The sequence below is a fragment of the Sprattus sprattus genome, assembly GCF_963457725.1.
Source record: "Sprattus sprattus genome assembly, chromosome: 16".
Taxonomy (NCBI): domain Eukaryota; kingdom Metazoa; phylum Chordata; class Actinopteri; order Clupeiformes; family Clupeidae; genus Sprattus; species Sprattus sprattus.
The window spans coordinates 15,824,311-15,845,883 of NC_137914.1; the positions used below are offsets into that span (position 1 = coordinate 15,824,311).

General features: G+C 45.7%; 1 protein-coding gene across 1 annotated transcript in view; it reads left to right on the plus strand.

The window, feature by feature from the left end:
• Positions 1-1,546: 1,546 nt before the first annotated feature.
• The window catches only part of cables2b (Cdk5 and Abl enzyme substrate 2b), a gene marked incomplete at its 3' end in the record, with an annotated part of 22,445 nt that continues 2,418 nt past the window's right edge, over positions 1,547-21,573 (plus strand). The window contains exons 1-6 of the mRNA XM_080853811.1: positions 1,547-2,094; positions 9,986-10,078; positions 12,895-12,972; positions 15,067-15,196; positions 15,409-15,568; positions 20,475-20,569. Coding sequence (XP_080709937.1) covers positions 1,550-2,094; positions 9,986-10,078; positions 12,895-12,972; positions 15,067-15,196; positions 15,409-15,568; positions 20,475-20,569 — 1,101 coding nt within the window. The 5' untranslated portion in view covers positions 1,547-1,549. The remainder of the gene's footprint in view (positions 2,095-9,985; positions 10,079-12,894; positions 12,973-15,066; positions 15,197-15,408; positions 15,569-20,474; positions 20,570-21,573) is intronic.

The window sequence follows — 21,573 nt, forward strand, 5'->3', positions numbered from 1 at the left end:
AAATGGCAATGGCCATGTTCAGCAGGGGTGGAATGAAGAAAGAGTATAAAAAGCAAGGAGAAGGAGATATACAGAGGAGGATAAAGGGGAAGAGCGGTCGGGAAAACTAGAGCGAGAGGAAGCGAGATATGGGGAAGCAGGGTCACTGTCAGAGCTCAGTTATCTGCGTGGGGATGGGCGACTGTGCCTGCCAAGCATAAATTGCCCTCCGTGGGGATGTGTGTTATAAAATAGGGCTGCCCCGCCAGCCTGCTCTGTGCTGGCACTGTGACCTTCCCCAGAATACTGAGCCTCCCACCCCTCCAGTGTCTGCCAGCCAGATGAGACACACGCATGGCTGCACAAGCCCCCAGGGGCCGGCAAAGGGCACCTCCATCTCTGAGTCTGACCGTTTATTATGTAATCACGTAGAACGTGAGAGAGAGAGAGAGAGAGAGAGAGAGAGAGATAGAGAAGGAATTATTTCATCCTGAGTTCATGTGTCATGAAAAATAATGTTTACATAAGCCACTGTTTGTGTAACATCTAAATAAAATACTTTCAGAAGAACAAAAAGATATCAAACTTAAACATTTTTCATGGAAGAATAACAAAAAATGTCCTGTTCTAATTTTTTCCTTTTTTGAAGGGAGGGTCTTACACAGAAGTCGGGTCAGCAGATATCAGTCAGAGCAGTACAGTCAGTCAGGGATAATGTAACAGCATGGCCTGACCCCAGGCTACTTAAGGGGGTATGCACTGGACCGTGCCAGCTGCTAAAGTATTACAAAGGAACAAGAGTGAACATCTTCACTTGAATCAGCTATAAACATGGCGAAGTTCTTGCCTTACCTGATATCAAAAAGTACATTCATTGAAAAAGTTGCAAAGCACACAATGTGAAACAGTTTCAGTTTTGTGTCAAATAAGGAGAAAAATGCAAAATGCTGGCAAGGTGCTTTTGGGTTGCAGCAGGACGGGTAAGGTTTTAGGGCTGTACAGCAACAGTATGTGAGCATGGTGAAAGGGTACAAATACAGTCATAATAATGCCAAAAACAGAATAGGACATTTTAAATAGAAAGAAAATACAGTTTTTCTTTTTGTCATAGTAGTAGGCCTAGTAAATAGATGAAATTCAGGACAGAGATTGATATAATACTGTGACATTGACATATTTTTTTTACAGGAAGAGATATTTCCCAGTCAGTTCTTATTATTTGTGTGGATACACATATTTTGACTATTTACAGACTGAAAAGTCTTATTCTGTAAAAAGGGGAAAAAGCTGTTGAATGGATTGATTAAAAACATAATCTCTATGGCGCCAGTGTTATTTTATACAGATATGAACATACGCCAGGTGAATGAGATGGGACTGCTGCTCTGTCCGCCTGTAGAAGTATTTAAACCCTGTCCTGATGAAGGCAGAGAGGCCAATGAAATTCGTTTACGCGCCTGGTACTTCACATTCCGCCATGTTGCGGACCAATGAGTCTTTAGTGGGCGTGAGCAGCTGTCTTGAGCCGGGTAAAATGCTTTGAGTGTAGCCTGGTACTATTCACTTGAGAATGGCGGCTGCTGCCTGCAGTGCGCACTGTACGTTGGGCAGTAGTAGCAGCAAACCGCAGAAAGAGCACCTGAGGAGAAGTAGAGATTCGCGCAGGCGACAGGCAGCCTTACTGTTTCTGAGTAACATTTCTCTGGATGGACGACCCGTGCAGCATGTCAACAATGCCAACCAGCTGGGCCACAGGGACAGCGAATTCCAAGGTACCGACAATGGATCAACAAATGCAGCCCGGCTGTCACCTGCGACGAGTAGCTGTGGGACCTTTCATAATCTGTCAGCCTCAGTTAGCTGTGGGGCCGTTAGTTCCGTACCGAGACTTGGGGTCCTCAACGTCCCTCCTATTCTGGTGTTGCCTTCGGACTCTGGTTTCAATGATGTTGGGACCACTGAGGTATTTCTGGAGAGGGGAAGAGGGTGTTTCTCCTCTCAAGGGAATCTTCTTTCTCCAGCTAGTCTCCAGCCGACTCCTCTTGGACCTCGGAAGTCGCCAACATTGCTTTCGGTTAAGAGCTGCAACTCAGTGAGCTCAGATTCTCGGCCAAGGTGAGTAATGACAAACAATTCACCCGTTATCTGACGAAATTCTGTAGAGGGCAATGGCAAAGTCGTTTTGTTGACATTTTTACAATAATCATTGTCAGTGCAACAAAACAGGCTAAAGTGTGCGAGACTGTACTCTGGTCATTACTATATATCACACAATAATATAGCATAAGAAACTCCAAACCAGCCTCCCCTCCAGAACGCGTCATATTAAGAATTGCTTATCTTCCTCTCGCTGTTTGCTCATATCTACGAGCGGCAAGCTGGTTATCGGTGAAGTTATTAAAATAGTCCTCCAACTGTATCCTCTGGCAGTTATTACAAACTTTAAGTGGTTGGTGGTTGCGTGGATGAACTAAAAAGGAGTGACAGACTTCCGTGTCAAAGTGTTTGTCAGTCGTTTGTGTAAAGAAAAAAAACATCCCCCCCTTTAAAAAAAATAATACACTACTATTTAAATTATATTTTGTGTCTTTGTCTCAACGAATATGACAACTAAACGAACTTGGGTATGCTGTGGAACAGACCTACAAAGTTTCAAAACACACACCCTTCCAGCATGCTGTCACTCTACAACGTCGACTGACTGTAATCGGTGGGCGGACATGTTTACTTATCAAACGTACAACTTAATGCCATCTGGCAACACTTTTTCTTTTGTATACTGACTCATAGCAAACACGTTGCTTTCTCAAGAATGTTGAAATGATTTGTATGAAGATTACTACGCATAACGTTAGTGGTTTATTGCGAAATTCACTGAAAAACAGCTTCCCATGGCATCATCAGTTTTAAAAATAGTTATTTTAAATCCTTCTTATCTTGTCTGATTGCAAATCAGATCTTCTAAATTCAGAATGGGCTACTTTTCTAGCCAAAATGAAACACCACATTTGACACTAGGCTATATAATCCACTTCTCAACACAATACACATATGCAAGATCATTGACTACTATATTTTTTGTCAGATCTTTCTGATACGCTTCATTTATTAGACTTGTTCAAAGGAACACATTACATCAGCCATAAAATGGGCGTGAAATGCAAATTAAAAGCTCAACCAATCGACAGTATAACCTTTTTCTCCTTCCAAATGTTAAACCTTGGTGTAGCATTTTAAACAGAGGTGTCCTCCAAATGTCAGTACTGTATCAACTTTGCCAAATATTTCACAAGTAAGTAGGTTGTGGCATTGTAAACTCAGTGCTAAACAGAAACATCTACCAATAGTTCCTTACACCTGAGTTTAGAGGTAAGGTTTATGAATTTCTGCTGCTAAAACTCAATCTGAACATCTACTAGGAAAAAAACACTGTAGCATAGTCACTCCCCCCCTTTTTCAAGTTAATTTATTCTTGGATTATCCATGGGCACATTGTATCCATACTCAGGAAGAGGTGAGGAGGTTTTATGTTCAGTACAATTAACAGTCCTTTTATCAAAGGGAGAGGATTGAAACATCTGGTTTGAGGTACCAAATGAACCTCAGGTGCTATGTTTGCCCAGCTGAACTGTGAAAGCATGGAGGCTGAGATGTGTGTTAGCCTTTTCATTGTGGTCTTCATAGCCCTGATCTGTTATTTATTAACTTTATTATAATGTGTCTATTTTTATTTCAAAATTAAGTCGATCCCTCTATCCCTCTGACACACAAACTCACACTTGCACACTTACTCACACACTCACTCACACACACACGCACACACACACACACACCATAACTCCACACATGAACTCTCACAAGGTTCAGTAATGACCATATGTGCAAAACTCTTTCTCTGCACGTGAACTCACACAGTTCGCTAATGTCCACATCCGCTCAACTCTTACTCCTGTATGAAACATTTGCCTTAACATGGACATTCTTGTGTGTGAGGGTTTATTTATCAGTACGTTGTCTTGCAGCGGAACTGAAACCACTTCCCTTTTTACAAATGCCCTTCCCATGTCAAACCTTTCTGTGCTGCTGTGCAGTTATAACAGCTTGTGTGACCATAGTTGGATCTCCAGCACCTAGTTCGCCATGACTTCCCCTTTCCCATTTGGGAACTGCTGAGGGCCAAACAATAGACCATGTAAGGACATTAGTTAGACCTGTTCATCGATGAATCCTATTGCATTCTCATGGCATTAACAAGCCAGTTATCCTTGCACCAGCATTCATGGCATACCACTCCTCTTATCTCAAATCAGTCAGACCTCCAGCTTGTGTCACTCATCTTGACATTTGGTGGAGCTCAGAACTGTTCCCCTAAGGCAGCTGGTTCTTACATTGACACACATGACTCATCCCACCGATACAAAGACACAGTGGATATAAAAGTACATTTTCCCTTTGAAAGGATTAGTTTTGGAAAGAGCTGCAAAGCGCATTATGCCATCCCTATCTAGACCTGCTGCAAAATGTTTCTAACCTTCAGTTGGGACTAACTGATGTGGCTTTATGTGCTTCTGACTCTAGACAGACATTGTGACTTATGAGGTGTGATGAGAGAGAAAGAGAGAGAGCTTGTGACAGGAGTTTGTTTCAAATCCCATGAAAAAGGAGCGACTGAACCTATATTTGTTTAGCAAGACTTCCCACTCCCTCCCCTGCTGCAATGACTAATGGGCTCTTTTTTATATGAAAAGAAAACGTTGTACTTGACAAACAGGCATCCAGTTCGGACATGTTTGAATGCTCCGTCCCTATTATTGTGACAGTGCCTGCTGGAATAGTCATTTTCAAATCAGATGTCATCACGTGCTTTTCGAAATCCTCTGTTTTGTGTGTGCTTTTCGGTTGTTTGTTTCCGTTTTTTGGCTGTTACACCCTTGTTTTCAGCAGAGCAGGTTTACAAGATGTCCCTCCACACAGAAACGGCCTTAAATAAAAATGGTTGTTTATAGATTCTGACAAGAAAAAGGTCCCTTCTCAAACCCTCACAACAACAAAAAAACACCTCATGGAAAGGAAGTGTCTATGAACCCTTTACAGAGCTCCTACAAAATCAAGATCCAGCAATGTACATATATGGTGTAGATACGGTCCTGAGGAGCACCGCTGCAAGATTGAGGATGATTAAGTCATTCATGACCGAAGCATCTCATTTGGCAGAGAAGTGCGGCACTTAAAAACGACCCCACCCTCCACTTCCCCCAAGAGAAGATAGCATCTCTATGGACTGACTTCATGCCTACTTCCCTAAACGGCATTTGCGTCACTCCTAATTCAATAAAGGCATCAGTGCTATCATTAAGTCAGACAGGTCAAGTTAACATACGAGGCCATCAGTGATCATCTTTGGCCCAGTGACCCAGAACCTTTGCCATTTTCCAACATGGGATTCTAAATGGAAATGCTGTAGTTGATCTCCTCTTTTCTCAATAGCAGCTTGGACTGCAATGAGAGCACTGAAACCTGGCAGTAATTCGACGGCACTTGGCAGCGCTGTCTTTATCCCAGAGCTTGAGGTTACCATCCACCTTTGCTCCTCTTGGCATTGCACCTGCATTAATGCTATTAGGTATTCCCGCAGTGAAGACATGCTGTTTTCCGTTTCTCCCTGGCCCATGCCTGAAGCTTCGCTGTGCCTAAACTATATTGAGTATGATACTGGCTTCAAGCAGCAAAGATTCTTTTCCATCCACCCATTTACACTCTCAACTGATTAGTTTGTATAGAGTAAAATAAACACTGAGAATACCAATATGCACATCTGTGGAAACACTTTGAGATCCACACCCAGATATTCACTGAAAGGAGTCTGAAAGAATATGTGGCTAGTGGATTCATACAGACCTTCATGAGTTCTGCCTGGAGCACATGGGCCTGCATTCAATTTCATGCACTTATGTTCAAAGACAAAACACATTAACAGCCAGTCATATTTCTTCAGGGAGGGACTGGCCTCACCAGCACAAATCTGGCAACCCGGTAGTGCATACCATTATGCCGCCCAGTTAATCCTCTACACGCTGAGTCATGACTGCCTTTCACTTGTCGCTATAGCCACTGCCTTAAAAAAAAGTACATGCTTATTTGAGCTTACCAGTGCCCCAGTACATCTGTGTTTGAGTTCAGCTAACCCAGTACACCTTAATGGCACAGTGACATTCACAGTTCCTTTACTATTGCAGCAGGCCATGTGTCCCTTTAAGGGTGAGCTAGAGTTGGTGTACTAATGCCTCTGTCATCACCTTCAGAGTGAAGGTCGGGATTAAACAGGTTTTTTTTTTCTCGCCCAAATGGCCCATTGACGTGACAGAGGGCCTGCCCCAGTCCGAATGGCAGCCAACTCCACAGCTTTGAGCCAAGATCAGCCATTGATCCCCAGCTCTGGAGATCTGTGCTGCTCTGTACCAGAGATTATGGGATGCAGTGTACCCGCCTGAGAAAAGAGGGTGGAATGCAGAGACACACGCACACACACACACACACACACACATGCACAAACACACACACACACACACATGCACAAACACACACACATGCACACACACACACACACATGCACACACACACACACACACATGCACAACCACACACACACACACACACTAATACACACGTACATCTGCTGTCTCAGTCACTGTTGGGTCTTAATGCTGACTCTACAGTAATCTCCTCTTTCATTCTTGTTTGATGTTTATCTCCAGCAATCTGGAACATGGTTATTTATCTTAACAGTGGAGTGAGAGAAAGAGAGAAAATAGCATTTTTTTATTATGCAAGTTCAGCTTACACTGGATTGATGTGCTGTTATTGCAAGAGTTTGATTCTGATCTGAAAGATGAAGCCACAGTTTAACAGTTGACGTAAAACAGCTCACCGCCGCTCCAATATCACATCTCGCACACGCAAGAGGGTCACAGTTTTATGTCAGCAACATGGTTTTTTGGATTCAGTTTGGTGTTACTCAGGTATCTCTACATACCACAGGCATCCTCTTGTTTGGTTCTGTTGCCTGGCCAAAAGACCGTGCAGAAAAAGAATGGCCTTCAGATGACTGGCTCAGCCATCCACAGGAGAAGGCTCATGAGGAAGCCAGAGGAGCACGTTCTTCTGCTCACCACCACTCATGAATAAAAGACCAGCTCCTTTGGAAAAGGAACAGCTATAATGAGTACAATACTAACAGTCTGAATCTGGCCTGCATCTGAGGTGTATGGGTGTGAATGCAGAGGCTTGTGTGGATATGAAATCAGTGCGTGGTGGAGAGGCTTGTTTCAGAACACCCCCCTGCCCTGGAGTCACGACCCTGCAGAGAAGGAGTCATGATGGCTGCGTAAACAGAACTCAGCCCCTCGCAGGTAACTCCCAGCTGTAGCCCTCCGTTCTCTGAGCTCATCACACCCTTCTCTTCTTCCTGTGATCAAAGACATTTCATGCTGGCGACCAAGAAATAGAGCGACAGCCATTTTGAAAGCAAGAGGAGGGACTTAGAGGCAATGATTTAATGCAAGTTCATGCTCGCAGTATTAGCACTGCTCTTTCAGGCCTCAAGAAAAACACTACTTCCGATTATTACAAATCTGGAGTGTACACACACACACACACACACACACACACACACACACACACACACACACACACACACACACACATATATAAAGTATTCTTACCTGCACTGATAATCCCAGTGTGTGTTGTGATATTAGGTCAACACCCCCCTACTCCCTAGTAGCTCAAACACAGGGGCAGATGGAGGGAGAGGTGGGGGGTGACATGCTTACAGCCATGCTTGTGTAACAGCGTTTGCTCTAAACAGACGGTCACTTTCTATCCACTCCCTCACCCAAAACCTCCCTCTCTCTGTGATTTTGTTTTTCTCTTTTCTCATACACACACACACACACACACACACACACACACTATCATCTTATGCAACCCAGCTGTGAGCTGAGAGTGACGTCACTGCAAGTGACACGAGCACACTCCCCAGAAGTGAAATTCCCGCTGAATGTTTTAGAGCGATCCTCAGCTGTAAAGAAGGCGGAGGAAAACACACATAGACACACACACACACACACACACACACTGAAACCGCAACCACACATCCATACACACACACACACACAAAAAAAACTCTAATCACACACAGGAAACAGCATTCAGGCCTTTCTGCCACAATCTCTCTCTTGCATATGCACAACCACCACAGCTTAAACACAGGCAAGACAGAAATCTGGGTCAGGGTACAACTTTACATAAAGGATGGAGTGTGTCTTAAGTCGAAGGGACTAAGAACTTGCTGTGACCCCTTAAGCAGTGGTGCACTACATATACACAGTTGCACGCATATGCACATGTCACACTGTCAGATTATAGCCTCTAACAGGAGGTCTGCCTTCGGAGCCATGAAGAGAGATGCATGTGTGGAGCCCCATCCAGAGAAAACTCAAGGATGTCAGAAGAAATCCATTAGGTCCTCCTCCATCTCTCCTCCACTGTATGTCTCTACAGAGAGTCCTCACTTTGAGCCGTAATGAATAGGATGGAGGCCGTTTCACAGGCTTTAATGAGCTCTGCCCATAGGAAGGGAGAAACTGTGTGGGCCTCTCCAGTAGTAATGGCTGCCTCTCCCAGTGGAGGACATCAGACTAGATTGCTTTGACATGTAAAGTGGCAACATGAATGAAATGTTGAAGAGGGTGTGGGTGATAGAGATAGTGAGTTTGAGTGTGTGTGTTTGAGTGTGTGCGTGTGCGTGTGTGTGTGTGTACCTGTGAGTGCACATGCATGTGAATAATGAACGGATGTATGCAAGGCTTAAGTCACTGAGGTACTCACACAGTGTACGTACAAACGCACACAGACACATACACGCACACTGTATGCATTGCAGTGTACACCCACAAACTCATGCAGTGTGCACACACACACTCACGCAGTGTACACACACACTCACGCAGTGTACACACACACTCACGCATTGTACATACACACTCACACATTGTACAAACACACTCACATGGTGTACACATACACCTGCATACACACACAGCTTAATAAAGTAACCTGACAGGTGTGGCACTTGGACACCTTTATTTCTCGCAAAGGGGAACCTTTCCAGCTTGGGCCCTATCTTTAGATCTTTTTGGGTCCAAACTTTTATAAAGTACAATTAACGTTCAAAATCGGTCCTGTCTTAGGAAACCTGTAAACGCAAAACGGCAATACAATGGTAAGGCAAGCCAGCACGCCACCAACAGGCTCAAAAATGTTATATAAGGGTGACAAGATGGAAAGGATCCCTACAGAGAATGTACCTGTTTCTGTTTACCTCAATAACTGTAAAGAAACTGTAGAAATTGACTGTTTGTACAGTCAGTGTTTTAGCTTTCTCTTCTTCCTGTCTCTGACATGACACCCCGTCAAGTGAGTGCTGTGGTCATTTTCTACAGTTTCTTTACAGTTATTGAGGTAAACAGAAACAGAATAGTATATTTTAATTAAGGTCAGTGGCGCTCTTGACAAGGGATTGAGGAATGGGACAGTTGAGGAGGTGTTGCATACGCACGCCATCAAGGGCACTCTGCTCCATTCGGCATGATTACAAGCTGCTGTGAGAGCATATTATGAGTGTGAATGAGAATTCCATTTGGAGACACAATAAAGTCAAGTGCGTCTTTGTCTGCCTCAAGGACATTATATTGTGCAGGTTTTGTGAAATGGAAAATACAGATCAAAAGGCTTTTCAGATCAGATCTACACTCCAAGATCTAACTGTGTCAGCGAAATAAATTAGATCAGACTTGGATGAGATGCAATTCTCTCCTTTTAAGATGACCAAGATTTAATAAGATACCAAGATTGGATGTTCTCTTTCTGTCTCTCTCCTTCCATCGTTCTCACTATTTCCCTGTGTCCTTGTCTCCCACTTTCTCTCGACCCTCGCTCCTCCTAGGTCCCGCAATCTGTCTGGCTCGCCAAAGCCCCGCCCAGTGAGGAAGGTGCACTTCATCAAGAACATGAGACAGTATGACACCAAAGGCAGCAGGTAGGTAATCTCTCAAGTAGCAAGTAGTCTCTCTCTCTCTCTATCTCTGTCTCTCTATCTCTGTCTGTCTTTTTCTCAGTCTCTGTGTGTGTATGTGTGTGTGTGTGGGTCTTTCATTTCTTGTGAATATGGCTGTTTGTGGTATTCTTTTATTTGTGCCGAAGAAAAGAAGTGTGACGAAAGCAGGTCTTGCATCTAGACATAATGGATCCTGCTGAATGCACAGTAATGTGTGCCGGCCTTAGACTAGATATATAGCCGTGTTGCTGAGCACAGCACACCCGCTAGAATACAATAACTACATTCAGCCATGCAACACATAACAGGGCTGTTTCTCAGAGCCAGCTATTGGCCATTGGCCTTGCATTTAAAATGTTAGCCAGTTCAGGAACTGAAACCTCCTATGAGAGCACCTCACATGGGTGACCAGTCCATGTAATGTTCTGGATGCATGTTGTTGTTTGACCACTGCAGTGAATGGACCAGCCTGCTGAAGGCTTCATTGATCGATTGCATAATAAAACGCACCACAGCTGCCCTCCCTTCACTGTCCCGTCCCCTGACTCTCACCTCACCAGACCCCAGTCTGCTGTCCTCCCCCTCCTCCACCCGCCCGTCTGCCCGGCCTCTGTAAACACCTTTAATATTTGACAGTGGCTTCCAGCAGTGTCCCGCACAGCTATTATTACATGCATTTAATAGGGCAGAGGGCTCGTGCCCAGCGTTTATGTAAGAGCTCTAACCCACAGGCCCTCAGGTAAAGCCACTGCCAAAAGCTAAAAATCCCCCCCTGTCCCTCGTCTCTCGCCTGTTAAGAACACCACACACACGCACACACACGCCACACGCCACACGCACACAGTCAGCAGAGTCAGTCACACACTCAGCCCCGGAAATCAATAGTATTTGTTTTCCTTTCAAGTACATGTCGGCTCTAGGGTATTTCTGCCTTGTGTGCTTGGAGAAAGGAGAACTCTAAAATGGCGTGGGTATGGTGAAAGAATGGTGAGCAAGACCTGCCTGTGTGGGGGTTTGTTCCAGCTCAGCCATACAACACCACAATGGCTGTACTGTGAGTATTTGACTGATTAGACAGATAGACCGCTTGTCCTTCCCTTATAGTATACAGTGAGGTCCATCACTAAATGAGCTAACGTCCATGTTTATAGTTTAAAAACTTTTGAAAGAAAACATGTCACACTCCTGATTCACCAATGGACAAGACTACCATGAGAATGTACCTTGTGCTTTAGTGAAGAGGAGAGATAAGCACTGTTTAGTGCAGTCAAAACCTATTAGTTGCTGTTTCCCAATCACCCCCACCCCTTCCTCCCTCTCTCTCTATCTATCAATCTCTATCTCTGTTTCTATCTGTCTCTCTTTCTCTCTCTCTGTCTATCTCTCTGTCACAGACCACCCCCCGTCTCTCTGAGCTCTGCAGACATCTCTGCTGTGTCCCCATCCCAATAAGCCTCCTTGTAGCACATACACCAACTCTGAACTGAAAATAACACGCACCCCCCAGCCATCTAGCCACAGCCCTCAACAGGGTTGAGAGGACCGTGTCAAATCAATGCCAGTGGTGACTGACACTGAGAGATGGGGAGGGCAGAGTCGCATGATCTTTTTAGTTAGAGCACCAAGAGGAGTCTGGTTCTCAGGCCCCCGTTGACAACTGAGTCAGACGGTGTAGCCATTGGGCACAGAACCATCGCCGTTGCCTTGGCAGCTCCATCCCCCTCGCTTCCATCAACGTGCCGAGATTGCTTAGAATGGGACGGAAATATGTCAGGGCTTTTCAGAGACTGATCGGAGTCGTCTAAAATAGCCCCCTTTTTGGGAAAATCAAGCCTGTGTTTATTTTTTGAGCCTATCACAGGGCCACAGACTACCCACAGAGCTGACAAGCCTGGGGGATAGGGTGAGGGTTGGGGGTTGCGTGTGTGTGGGAGGCTGAGAAGTGTGTGTTTTATTTACTGGGGCAGAGGGGAGATTGGCTTGACCCCTTGCCTGAGAAGTTTATTGTAGGCCCATTATGAACACAGTCTCAGACCCTCTGTGTCACCACTGATATTTTTTCCCCCTCGCCTTTTCCCAGGCCTCAGCTTCAAATTTCTCTTTCCCAAAGAAGCTTGCTCTGCATGCCTGAAAATGGATGAAAAGATTTGGTTGGGGTTGGTGTTGGGTTGGGTGAGGGAGAGAAGGTTGGTGGTGGCATTGGAACAGGGAAGAGGCGGTTTGCAGTTAAATCAGATAACTGTTTGTTTTCCTTCTGCTTCAAGTGTTTTCCACTGGAAATAAGCCTAAAGGTTGTTTTTTTCCATGGCATTAACTGGCTCCATGCTCACCCAAAAATAAGCTGATTTAATTTAGCCGAGCAAGCAGCACACCGCAATTACCACATCTAACGAAGGGTGATGCCAGAGTAATTTAAATAGCCACCTTTGCCTGTCAGGTGCTCGCTGTTCTCATACACCTACACACACACACACACACACACATGCACACACACACGCACACACACACACACACACACACACACACACACACACACACACACACACACACACACACACACACACACACACGTCACAAATGCAGTCACACAGCAGGTGCGTTTTGCAGGTTACGGCTCAGAATCAAATTCATTTTGGCTGAATTTAAGAGAGAGTCAAGCAACCATGCAGGAACCCACAGCTGTTCTGTGTGAAGTAGATGGGTTATGAAAGTGAGAAAATTTTTGTTTTTACATTTTGAATGTTCTCTTTCTGTGTGTGTCCGGTGTGTGTGTGTGTGTGTCTGTGTGTTCCTCCTAGGATTGTGCTCATCTGTGCCAAACGCTCCCTGTGTGCTGCGTTCTCAGTGCTGCCCTATGGAGAGAGCTTCCACATCAGGTATGTGCCTCTCACCCGCCTCCTCTCTGTCACACTCACCTCCTTTTTCACTCCTTTATCTCTTCCAGTACCTCTCCTTCTCAGCTCTGTCCAGGTACCTATGCAAATTGCACACATGCAGTAACATTAACATGGACGCAGAAACAACATTTCACCCCTGTAGTGTTTTGTGCATTGGATCAGCTATTGTATTGTTGTAGAGACACCTGGGACTTTGTGTCTATCTGTGTGTGTGTGTGTGTGTGTGTGTGTGTGTGTGTGTGTGTGTGTGTGTGTGTGTGTGTGTGTGTGTGTGTGTGTGTGTGTGTGTGTGTGTGTTTGTGTTGGGCCATGTGTGCAGCTGTATTAGTGCAACACTGCAGGCTTTTCCTGCTCCGCTCCATCCAGCATTCCCATGCTGCCCCTCAGTGCCCCAGGGCAAGCACATTTCCCACGCTCCATCAGAGTCAGCCAGAGACGAGGGCTCCGTAACCTCCTCTCCTCTCCTCTCCTCTCCTCTCCTCTTTCCCTCTCCTTCCCCAACTGGATGTTTCTCCTCTCCTAGTCTATTTTCATGTCCCAGTCTCCCCACTCTTAATTATGCAGGTCTACCAGGCATTTCCTCTTCTGAGACAAGTAAACACAAACACACCGAGCTCACAGTCGCAGCAGTAGCAGAAGCAGTAGCAGAAGGAGAGGGCTGCCTAGACATAGAGAGCGAGACAGACCAGGCCAGACCAGACCAGAAAGAACTTTCTCACATTTTTTTGTGGTTTTGGGACTGGCATGGCACAGCGGTGGTCGTGACCTCTGTCTCTTCTCCCCTGACACCCCCCTGCTTCTCCCTCCATTCCGTGTCCCCTCGTCCTCCCATCCTCCCCTCCGTGTGAGCGCAGCGGAGTGGCTCCAGGAAAGAGGAAATGCGAGTTGGGAATCTGGCAATGCCTTCCCATTTGTGGGGATATTAAGAGAGGAAATTGTGTAACCCGTGAGTCAGGCAAGTATTCAGGATATACAGAGAGGCATGTATGTATGACCACTGGGACAAACTTTAATCAGGAGAGTTGTGTAAAGTGTGTTGGGACAAAGGGGACTGTAAAGGGCGGAAGTAGGCGAGGAGGATGAATCATAGTCCCACCCATCTGTTTGGCTGTGTGGACACAGGGGACAGAGCTGCATTGCTATCACCAGCATGCAGACGTCTCTCTGGCCACAGCAAAGCCAGTGTGCAAGGGAATGAGGGATAAAGCAGTGTGTGGAGGTACAGAGAGAGAGAGAGAGAGAGAGAGAGAGAGAGAGAGAGAAGGATGAGCAAGAGATGGAGAAATGAAGCAAGTGAGTCACAAAGAAGATGAATTGGAAGACACTGCAGACTAGGTGAGCTATTGCCAAGACACTTGCCAAGGTGCGTGCGTGCGTGTGTGCGTGTGTGTGTGTGTGTGTGTGTGTGTTTGTGTGTGTGTCAGCCTGTCTGCCGCTCTATCTCCTATGTGGAAGTGTGCTCCTCCTGTGAGTGGCATGTGGTCCTCATCCTCTCCACCCTCTGCTGTGAGACAGTTGTTGCACAATAAGCCATTTTTCCCACTCTCACGCTGTTATCATGAAGAATTCATGATGATGTGGGCTAAAAAGAGAGCTGTGCTCTTGCGTCTGTAGGCATGTGGCAGGCAGTCGTAATTTACTGTAATCCACACTCCCTCTCTCCCTCCCTCTCTCCCTCCCTCTCTCCCTCCCTCTCTCTCTCCCTTTCTTTCTCTTTATCTCTCTCTGTCACTGCATAGCTTTATATAATTGCTGACTCTCTGGGAGTGAGGCGTGTACCTTTTAAGATTTCTCTGACTTTATTTTTCTCCTCTCTTCTTGCCTGTCTGCTTCTCACTGATTGACATGTTCTTCCACATATCTCCCTCACTTCTTGCTCTCTCTATCTCAATTTTCCAATTATGATACAATGGCATGATCAATTTGCATTACATTTCTGATAATACAAAGAACTGAGATGTGTGTGTGTGTGTGTATATATAAAAGAAAACAGAACATAAAATATAGCAGAACCATATATATACTGTATATACCATAACCATATATACCACAACTGCTCTCTCTGTCTCTCAGTGAGCCGAGGCCAGACTCCTCTCGGAGAAGGCACTCGTCTGGTGGGATCTCCACAGCGCTGGAGGGGCTCTTGCTGCCTGGGCTGGAGGGGCTGGGCCTGGGCCTGGAGCTGGAGGCCGGAACAGGCCAAGTAAGATCCTCCCCTCCTCACAGTCATACACTTGTCCTCCTCTTTAAGTAAATACTGACAATCACGCGTTAATAGTTTGAGCATTGTTCTACAAACTCCCACCACAGTCAGCAATCACATCATTGCATTTAAAACCAGAGAATGTCATTTGTGGTGTGATGCTCCACCATCATTGTCATGTGAATGACCGCTGTCTCTCTATGTGTGTGCAGTCTGTGTCCTACGCTCAGTTCCTGTACCCCACCAACGCACTGGTGCGACAGAAACCCTCCTCAGTGGACATGACGCTCCAGCTGCCCTACTCCAGAAACAGCATCCCCCGCAGCAGCTACCCACCCTCCAGACTCAACAGCACCGTGGGACTAGACCTAGGTACGAGCACCGCCCTTATCAGTCACACCACACGGAACTCCACCCAACACGTTACATACTTATTGCATCATTACAGATCACTGCATGGGCGGTCATTTGATGATTTCCAAACTCATTTATTTCATCAAGAGGAAGCGGTGAGCAGGTATTTCTTTATTCCAGCTAGTCATTTCAGTATCCACACTGAAACTAATCAGCTCTCTTTGATTAATACATATCTGAAAAAAGAGTATACCTGTAGTAGAGCATAGTTAAGCACGCTTCTTGAGCAGATCAATTATATATTTTTTAATATACTTGTTGTTTAAACTGAGAAAGTGTAGGAACTCATAGCTCTTCTCTTCTGAGCGCCATTATTGCTTCCTTAAAGAGAAATGAATAGATGCCTGTGCATTCTATAGAACATTATACAAACCGCTTCAAGTTTTTTATATATACCTCTATAAATACCAGGCTTTTGTGTACAAATATTGATCTAAATGCATGTGACAACATATGAAATTTACAAATCACAAATGTATTTTGATATGTTTATTGATTGATTATATGATTGTGAATGATAATATTTATGATTGGTGGCCATATTGGAGATGATCAGTTGCTAGGAAGCACATTGGAACAGCTCCCCTCTCACTGGCGGAGGATCCTCCTGCTTCCTCGGTTGCTGTCGTCACGGCAGCTCAGTGCAGCTTCCGCTGCTGCATTTAGGGCAGTGAAGAGCAGCCTGGATCCCTCCCTGCGTCTCCTTGGGCCAGATACCTGTCGTCTCTCCTCCACCTCGCTCTCTCCAGTCGCTGATGCTCCTGCCGCTCCCGCCTGATTGGTGGCGTAGTCTCTTGTTCTTTGGGAGTGCGGACCACTCTGCGCTCCCCTGCCTCCTCTCTGCTGGGGTCTCTGACGGCCTCCATCGGCCTGTTGAGCCCCACGGGTCTGTCTGTCTCCACGGCCATGCTGCTGAGATGCACTCCCGCTCTCCCTCTCAGCCTGCTGATGGCTCCAAGTCTCTGACCGGTTCGGTCGACCATTTTGTCTGGTTCTGTGGTGGCTGCCTCCCTCCTGTCTCCGCTCCTCTCTGCCCTCCGGCCTCTGTGCTGGCTGCCTCCTTCCATTTCTGGGATTCTTCCGAGAGTTCTCATCCCTACCCAGCTCTCGTCTCACTTCTGCTCTCTCGTTTCTCACAGAGGTGTGTCCAATTTGGCCAGGTCCCTGGCTCTGGTGTCTGAGTTCTCTGTCCCAGTGAGAGTCTCCTCTGGCCCCCCTCTGTCTGTCTCCAGACATGGACATCACCCTGTGATCCTTGGTGGTCATCTGTCTCTCATATTCATTTACCAAGCTGAGATGAGAAGTTTTATGCTCTTTGGAAAACAGAAAATACATAGCAATCAAATCAGCAAGTTACTCAAGTAATAGTTTTACTTGAGGTCTCTCATCACAGTTTATAATTTTTTACTTTGGTTTGCAGTTGTTTCTACTCTCTCTGGTGTAGCAACTTACCATATTTCTCTTTGCGAAGCTCTGTCAGCATGGCCATGCCAAGGGAGTCATCTTTCTTGCCTGTTATTGAAGATGTTATGATATTGTTAAACACAATATGTGTAGATAATGAAAACAGTTCAGGCATTACGATTCAGATGAAGAAGAATTGCTTATGACTTCGACTTACATGATGTCAGCTGCGCAGTGGGTACATCATCCATCATCACCACTTTGTCAGTGTCATGCTCTCTCTTCTCAGTCACAGTAGCCACCCTCTCCTTATCCTCTCTGTCATCTTTCTCCTCCTGTTCCTCCATCACCTCTGTCTCCTGAACACCCTCCTGTCCCTTCACCTCCATCTTCTCTCTCTCGTTGGTGAGGGTCACATTCAGTGCGTCAGTTACCATCAAATCTTTCGTTTCCAGGTCTGTGTAGACCTCTTGCTTTTCTCCAGTCTGTGTGTCCTCTCCTTTTGTTGTCTCTTCTGTCTTAGCCTCAGTGATGGCCTTCTTTTTGGGCTTTTCCATTCTTTTCAGCTCAGTCTTTACAAGATGGGCAATGTTTTTCTCTTCAGAGATAAAGAAAAAGACAAAAGGGAAGTCAGACATAGGCTACCTTTTGAAGTTCATTTACAATAATTGATTGCTGTTTAGATACTAATATTTTCCACAGGACCTTTTTTATGCTTAAAGTCTTTTGACACTATGAGACTTCGTTCAGTTTTGAACATACCCCATTTCCACCTTTTCAAAAAGAAGAAGATCAGTGTGCTCTGCATTAGTTCCTCAGTCTGTCTCACTGATGGGATGAAAAATAAGATAATTAGTTATGGCCTGGTTTGTATACACTCCAAACAATTACTATTAAAATGTAGATGTGTTTAAAATACTCACGTAACCCTCTGTGGGTAAAGACTTGGCGTATTTTCTGTATACTTCCCACTGGAAGTGTTACAGTGTTGCTTCTCTCAGACTCCTGCGTCCCACTCACTCCTGCACACTCATCCTCTGGTCCCTCTCTGGTCTCCTCATCGAGATGGTCCACCTTCTCCTGCTGGTCCATGATGACCACTACCTCATCCGAGGTAGTCTCAACTATCTTCTGCTGACCACTCTCGGCTTCTTCCTGGCGTCTGCTGTCAGCCATCTCTTTCTTACCTTTCTAGCATTCTTCCTCTGCTTCTTCTTGCTAGGGTTGACCCTCTCATTCCTCTTTCCTGTTTCTTTTGCCATCCAGTGGCAGTCTCAGATCTTGCTGCGCCATCATCGCTATCCTCCTCTGGGGCCGACAAGCAACAAGCTCAAAAGGCCACGACAGCTTCATTTCAACACAAGTGCTCTCTCTGGTGTCTTCAATTAGTCTGATCAATCTTGTGTGGTCACTGCAGATTCCTTGATTCCATCACTCAGTTCTATCTATGACATCACAAGTCTCCTAGTGTCATTGAGTGATGTCACAAAGGAGCCCACCTTAGAATTCTAAAGTCAGGTTCTGAGATGTTGATGGATTTTCTGCTTAGCACAGATAGGACTGAATATTCTATAGTCTTTGGCATAGGTCTGTTGTATAGCAAGGTTTTCCGCAATTAGCAGTACACTATTGAACATAATTGATGAACTTCTCCTAGCTCGTCTTTTTTGATAATATGATGTGTAAAATTATTAACATTTTAATGTAAAACAGTCAGAAATGATTTGGGTAATCAGTATCCTGTGACATGTACTGTGACATGAATGGGATTGTGTTGAGAATCCAACAAACACTTTGTAAATCTGTAAATCTCATTGTACCTACATACTGTATACAATCACCAAAGACGTTCATTGCACACGAAACATTCACCATAACAGTTATCCAGAAAAAAGGAAACAAAATCAGTGCTACAGTTAGTTTTCCCATTTTCACCAACAACAGACCACAGCACCACTAGACCACTGTCCAATATAAATCTCATCTCCTGCACAGGAATATCTAATATTATGTAAACAGGATACAATAATCATCCGGTGGTGTTGGGTTGGTGTTTTAGTGAGCTGTGTTGTGATGGCTGACTGCTGGGTTGAGGTGTGGAGTGTGTAGCATGCTAGTGCCCTTTTTCATCACCCTGTAAAGCCACAGAGGGGGATTTGGCCAAATGTGAACTTGCCCTTTGTGACCTGAGCCAGATTACTCCAGACAGAGCCCAGGGCTTAGAAGAGACGCCCATACACACACACACACACACACACACACACACACACACACACACATTCAGGCCCATATGCGCACACCAGGGTATAGAGACTGCCTGAGATGGAAGCTGCCGAATGAGGATAGACTTGCACCACTCAATTTCCGTTGGGCTGTGGAAGATTGATTGAGATAGAATTGCTTGGGATTTGGATCTGAAGGGACAGTGTGTGTGTGTGTGTGAGAGAGTATAATAAGGTGCACATATCTGAATAAATGGATTGTGTGTGTGTGAATGAGGGAGAGGGAGATGTGAATGAGGGAGAGGGAGAAAGCGGGAGAGAGCACACACACATATGCATGATATTCCAAGCACACTTCCACACACTGTGTGTATGCATACATGCTTAACTACATGTATGATGATCTGATACGCATGATGTGTGTCTGTGTGTGTGTGAGAGAGAGAGAGAGAGAGAGAGAAGAGAGAGAGAGAAAGAAAAGAGAGAGAGAGAAAGAGGATGAGTCATTGTCACTGCTCTGCTGGCTCTCTGCTCTTGCCTGCACTCTAGATCCCTGGTCCAGATTTAGCAACCCTTCATTAATGGCACACACTCTGTCAGCTGTGTGTGTTTGTGTGTGTGTGTGTGTGTGTGTGTGTGTGTGTGTGTGTGTTTGTATGTATGTGTGTGTATTCATGTTTACACGTCTGTGTGCCTTTTTGTGTGTGAGAGAAAATGTGTGTATATCCATGTGAAACTAAGTTTAAAATAACAGTTTACTCATTTGGTCTACATTAGTGTGTGTGTGTATTCGTTTGCATGTGCATGTGCGTGTGTGTGTGTGTGTGTGTGTCACTGGATATCTGCACGCAGGTGTGCATGTCTTTATGTTTGGCAGTCCCTGTGTGTTGCGTGTCCATCTATACTCGTCCTTGATATGTGCCATAAGTACAGCTGCGAGACACCCGTGTTTGTGTTGTGTTGTGTTGTGACTTACTGAGTGACGGACACAGACAGACAGCATCCAGGTGGTGAGTGGCTGAGGCAGGGCAGGTCAGGCAGAGTGGTGGGCTGTGATAGGCCAGAGCTGACTCTCATTGTGCTCACCTTCACAAGGCCAGCTGCGGAGTCCTCAGAACATCCCCAAAGGACAGCTTTCCAAACACTGCACATGCCTGCTCTAATGAAGTCTTTGTCTTTTTTCTGTGTGTGTGTGTGTGTGTGTGTGTGTGTGTGTGTGTGTGTGTGTGTTTCACCAGGTCTAGATGACATTGACTACGACCCCAACCTCCTGAGTGACCACCAGTGGCCCTGTGGGAAACACAAGAGAGTGCTGATCTTCGCCTCCTACATGGTGAGAAACAGGAGGAGACTGAGAGATGGAAATACATTGAACAGAGAAGGGGGTGGGGGGGGGGGTTGTTAAGGATCCTAAACACGGAATTTACCGGCAAGAAAGAGTACATGAAGGAGAGGTAGCCAGAAAGGATCCTCGGCAGCTCACTAGTAGTTGCATTCTGGAACTCGTGGTGAGAGTGACTTCATAGCAGCAGTGATGTGCAAACACGAGTGGAGAAGGCCTGGGTGGGGGATCGTGTTCTACATAAGTCACTTTTATCTGCACCTGAAGAGAAGGGGAGACTGCCCAGACAGCTCGTCTCCCTGGGCTCTCTCAACAGCGGCCACCCAGCACCAGCGTGCGGCACACATTGTTTGCTTACTCAGACGACTTATCACACCGTATCGCCACATACCATCTCCCCCCCACCCCCCTGCCTCCTGCTCTCTCATGTCACACACACACACACTCTCTCTTGCTATCACACTCCTCTCTTCCTTTTTCTCTGATGCACCGCTCTCTCTCTCTCTCTCTCTCTCCATCTCTCTCCTCCTATCCCCTTCTCTTTCCCTGCCCACCTTGTCCGTATTTCTCATGTCTCTGGGGCCTAATCTTTTTCCATCTGTCTGTGTGAGCTTCTCTCCGGTAACTCCGGTTAAATCCCTGAGGCATGTAGGCCCCCACCACAGACTTCAGCTTAATAAGGGGACAGAGGCAGGAACCAGGGCAGAGGGTCTGGACACAGGGGCTCCTTCAAAGAGCTGCCATCAGCTATACAGCTCTGTCCTCACTAAATCTTACCGGCCTGATCACTTCTGTCTTTCTCTCTTTCTCTCACAGACACATTCTTTTTCTATCACTATCGCTCTCTTCTTTAACCATCTTTCTTTCTTTCTTTGTCTCTGTCAGACACACACGCACACATAGAGAGAGAGAGGGAGAGAGAGACAGAGAGAGAGAGAGAGATAGAGAGCTAATAAAGGAGGCTCATTCATAAAGCAGCTCGCTTAAGGCTAATG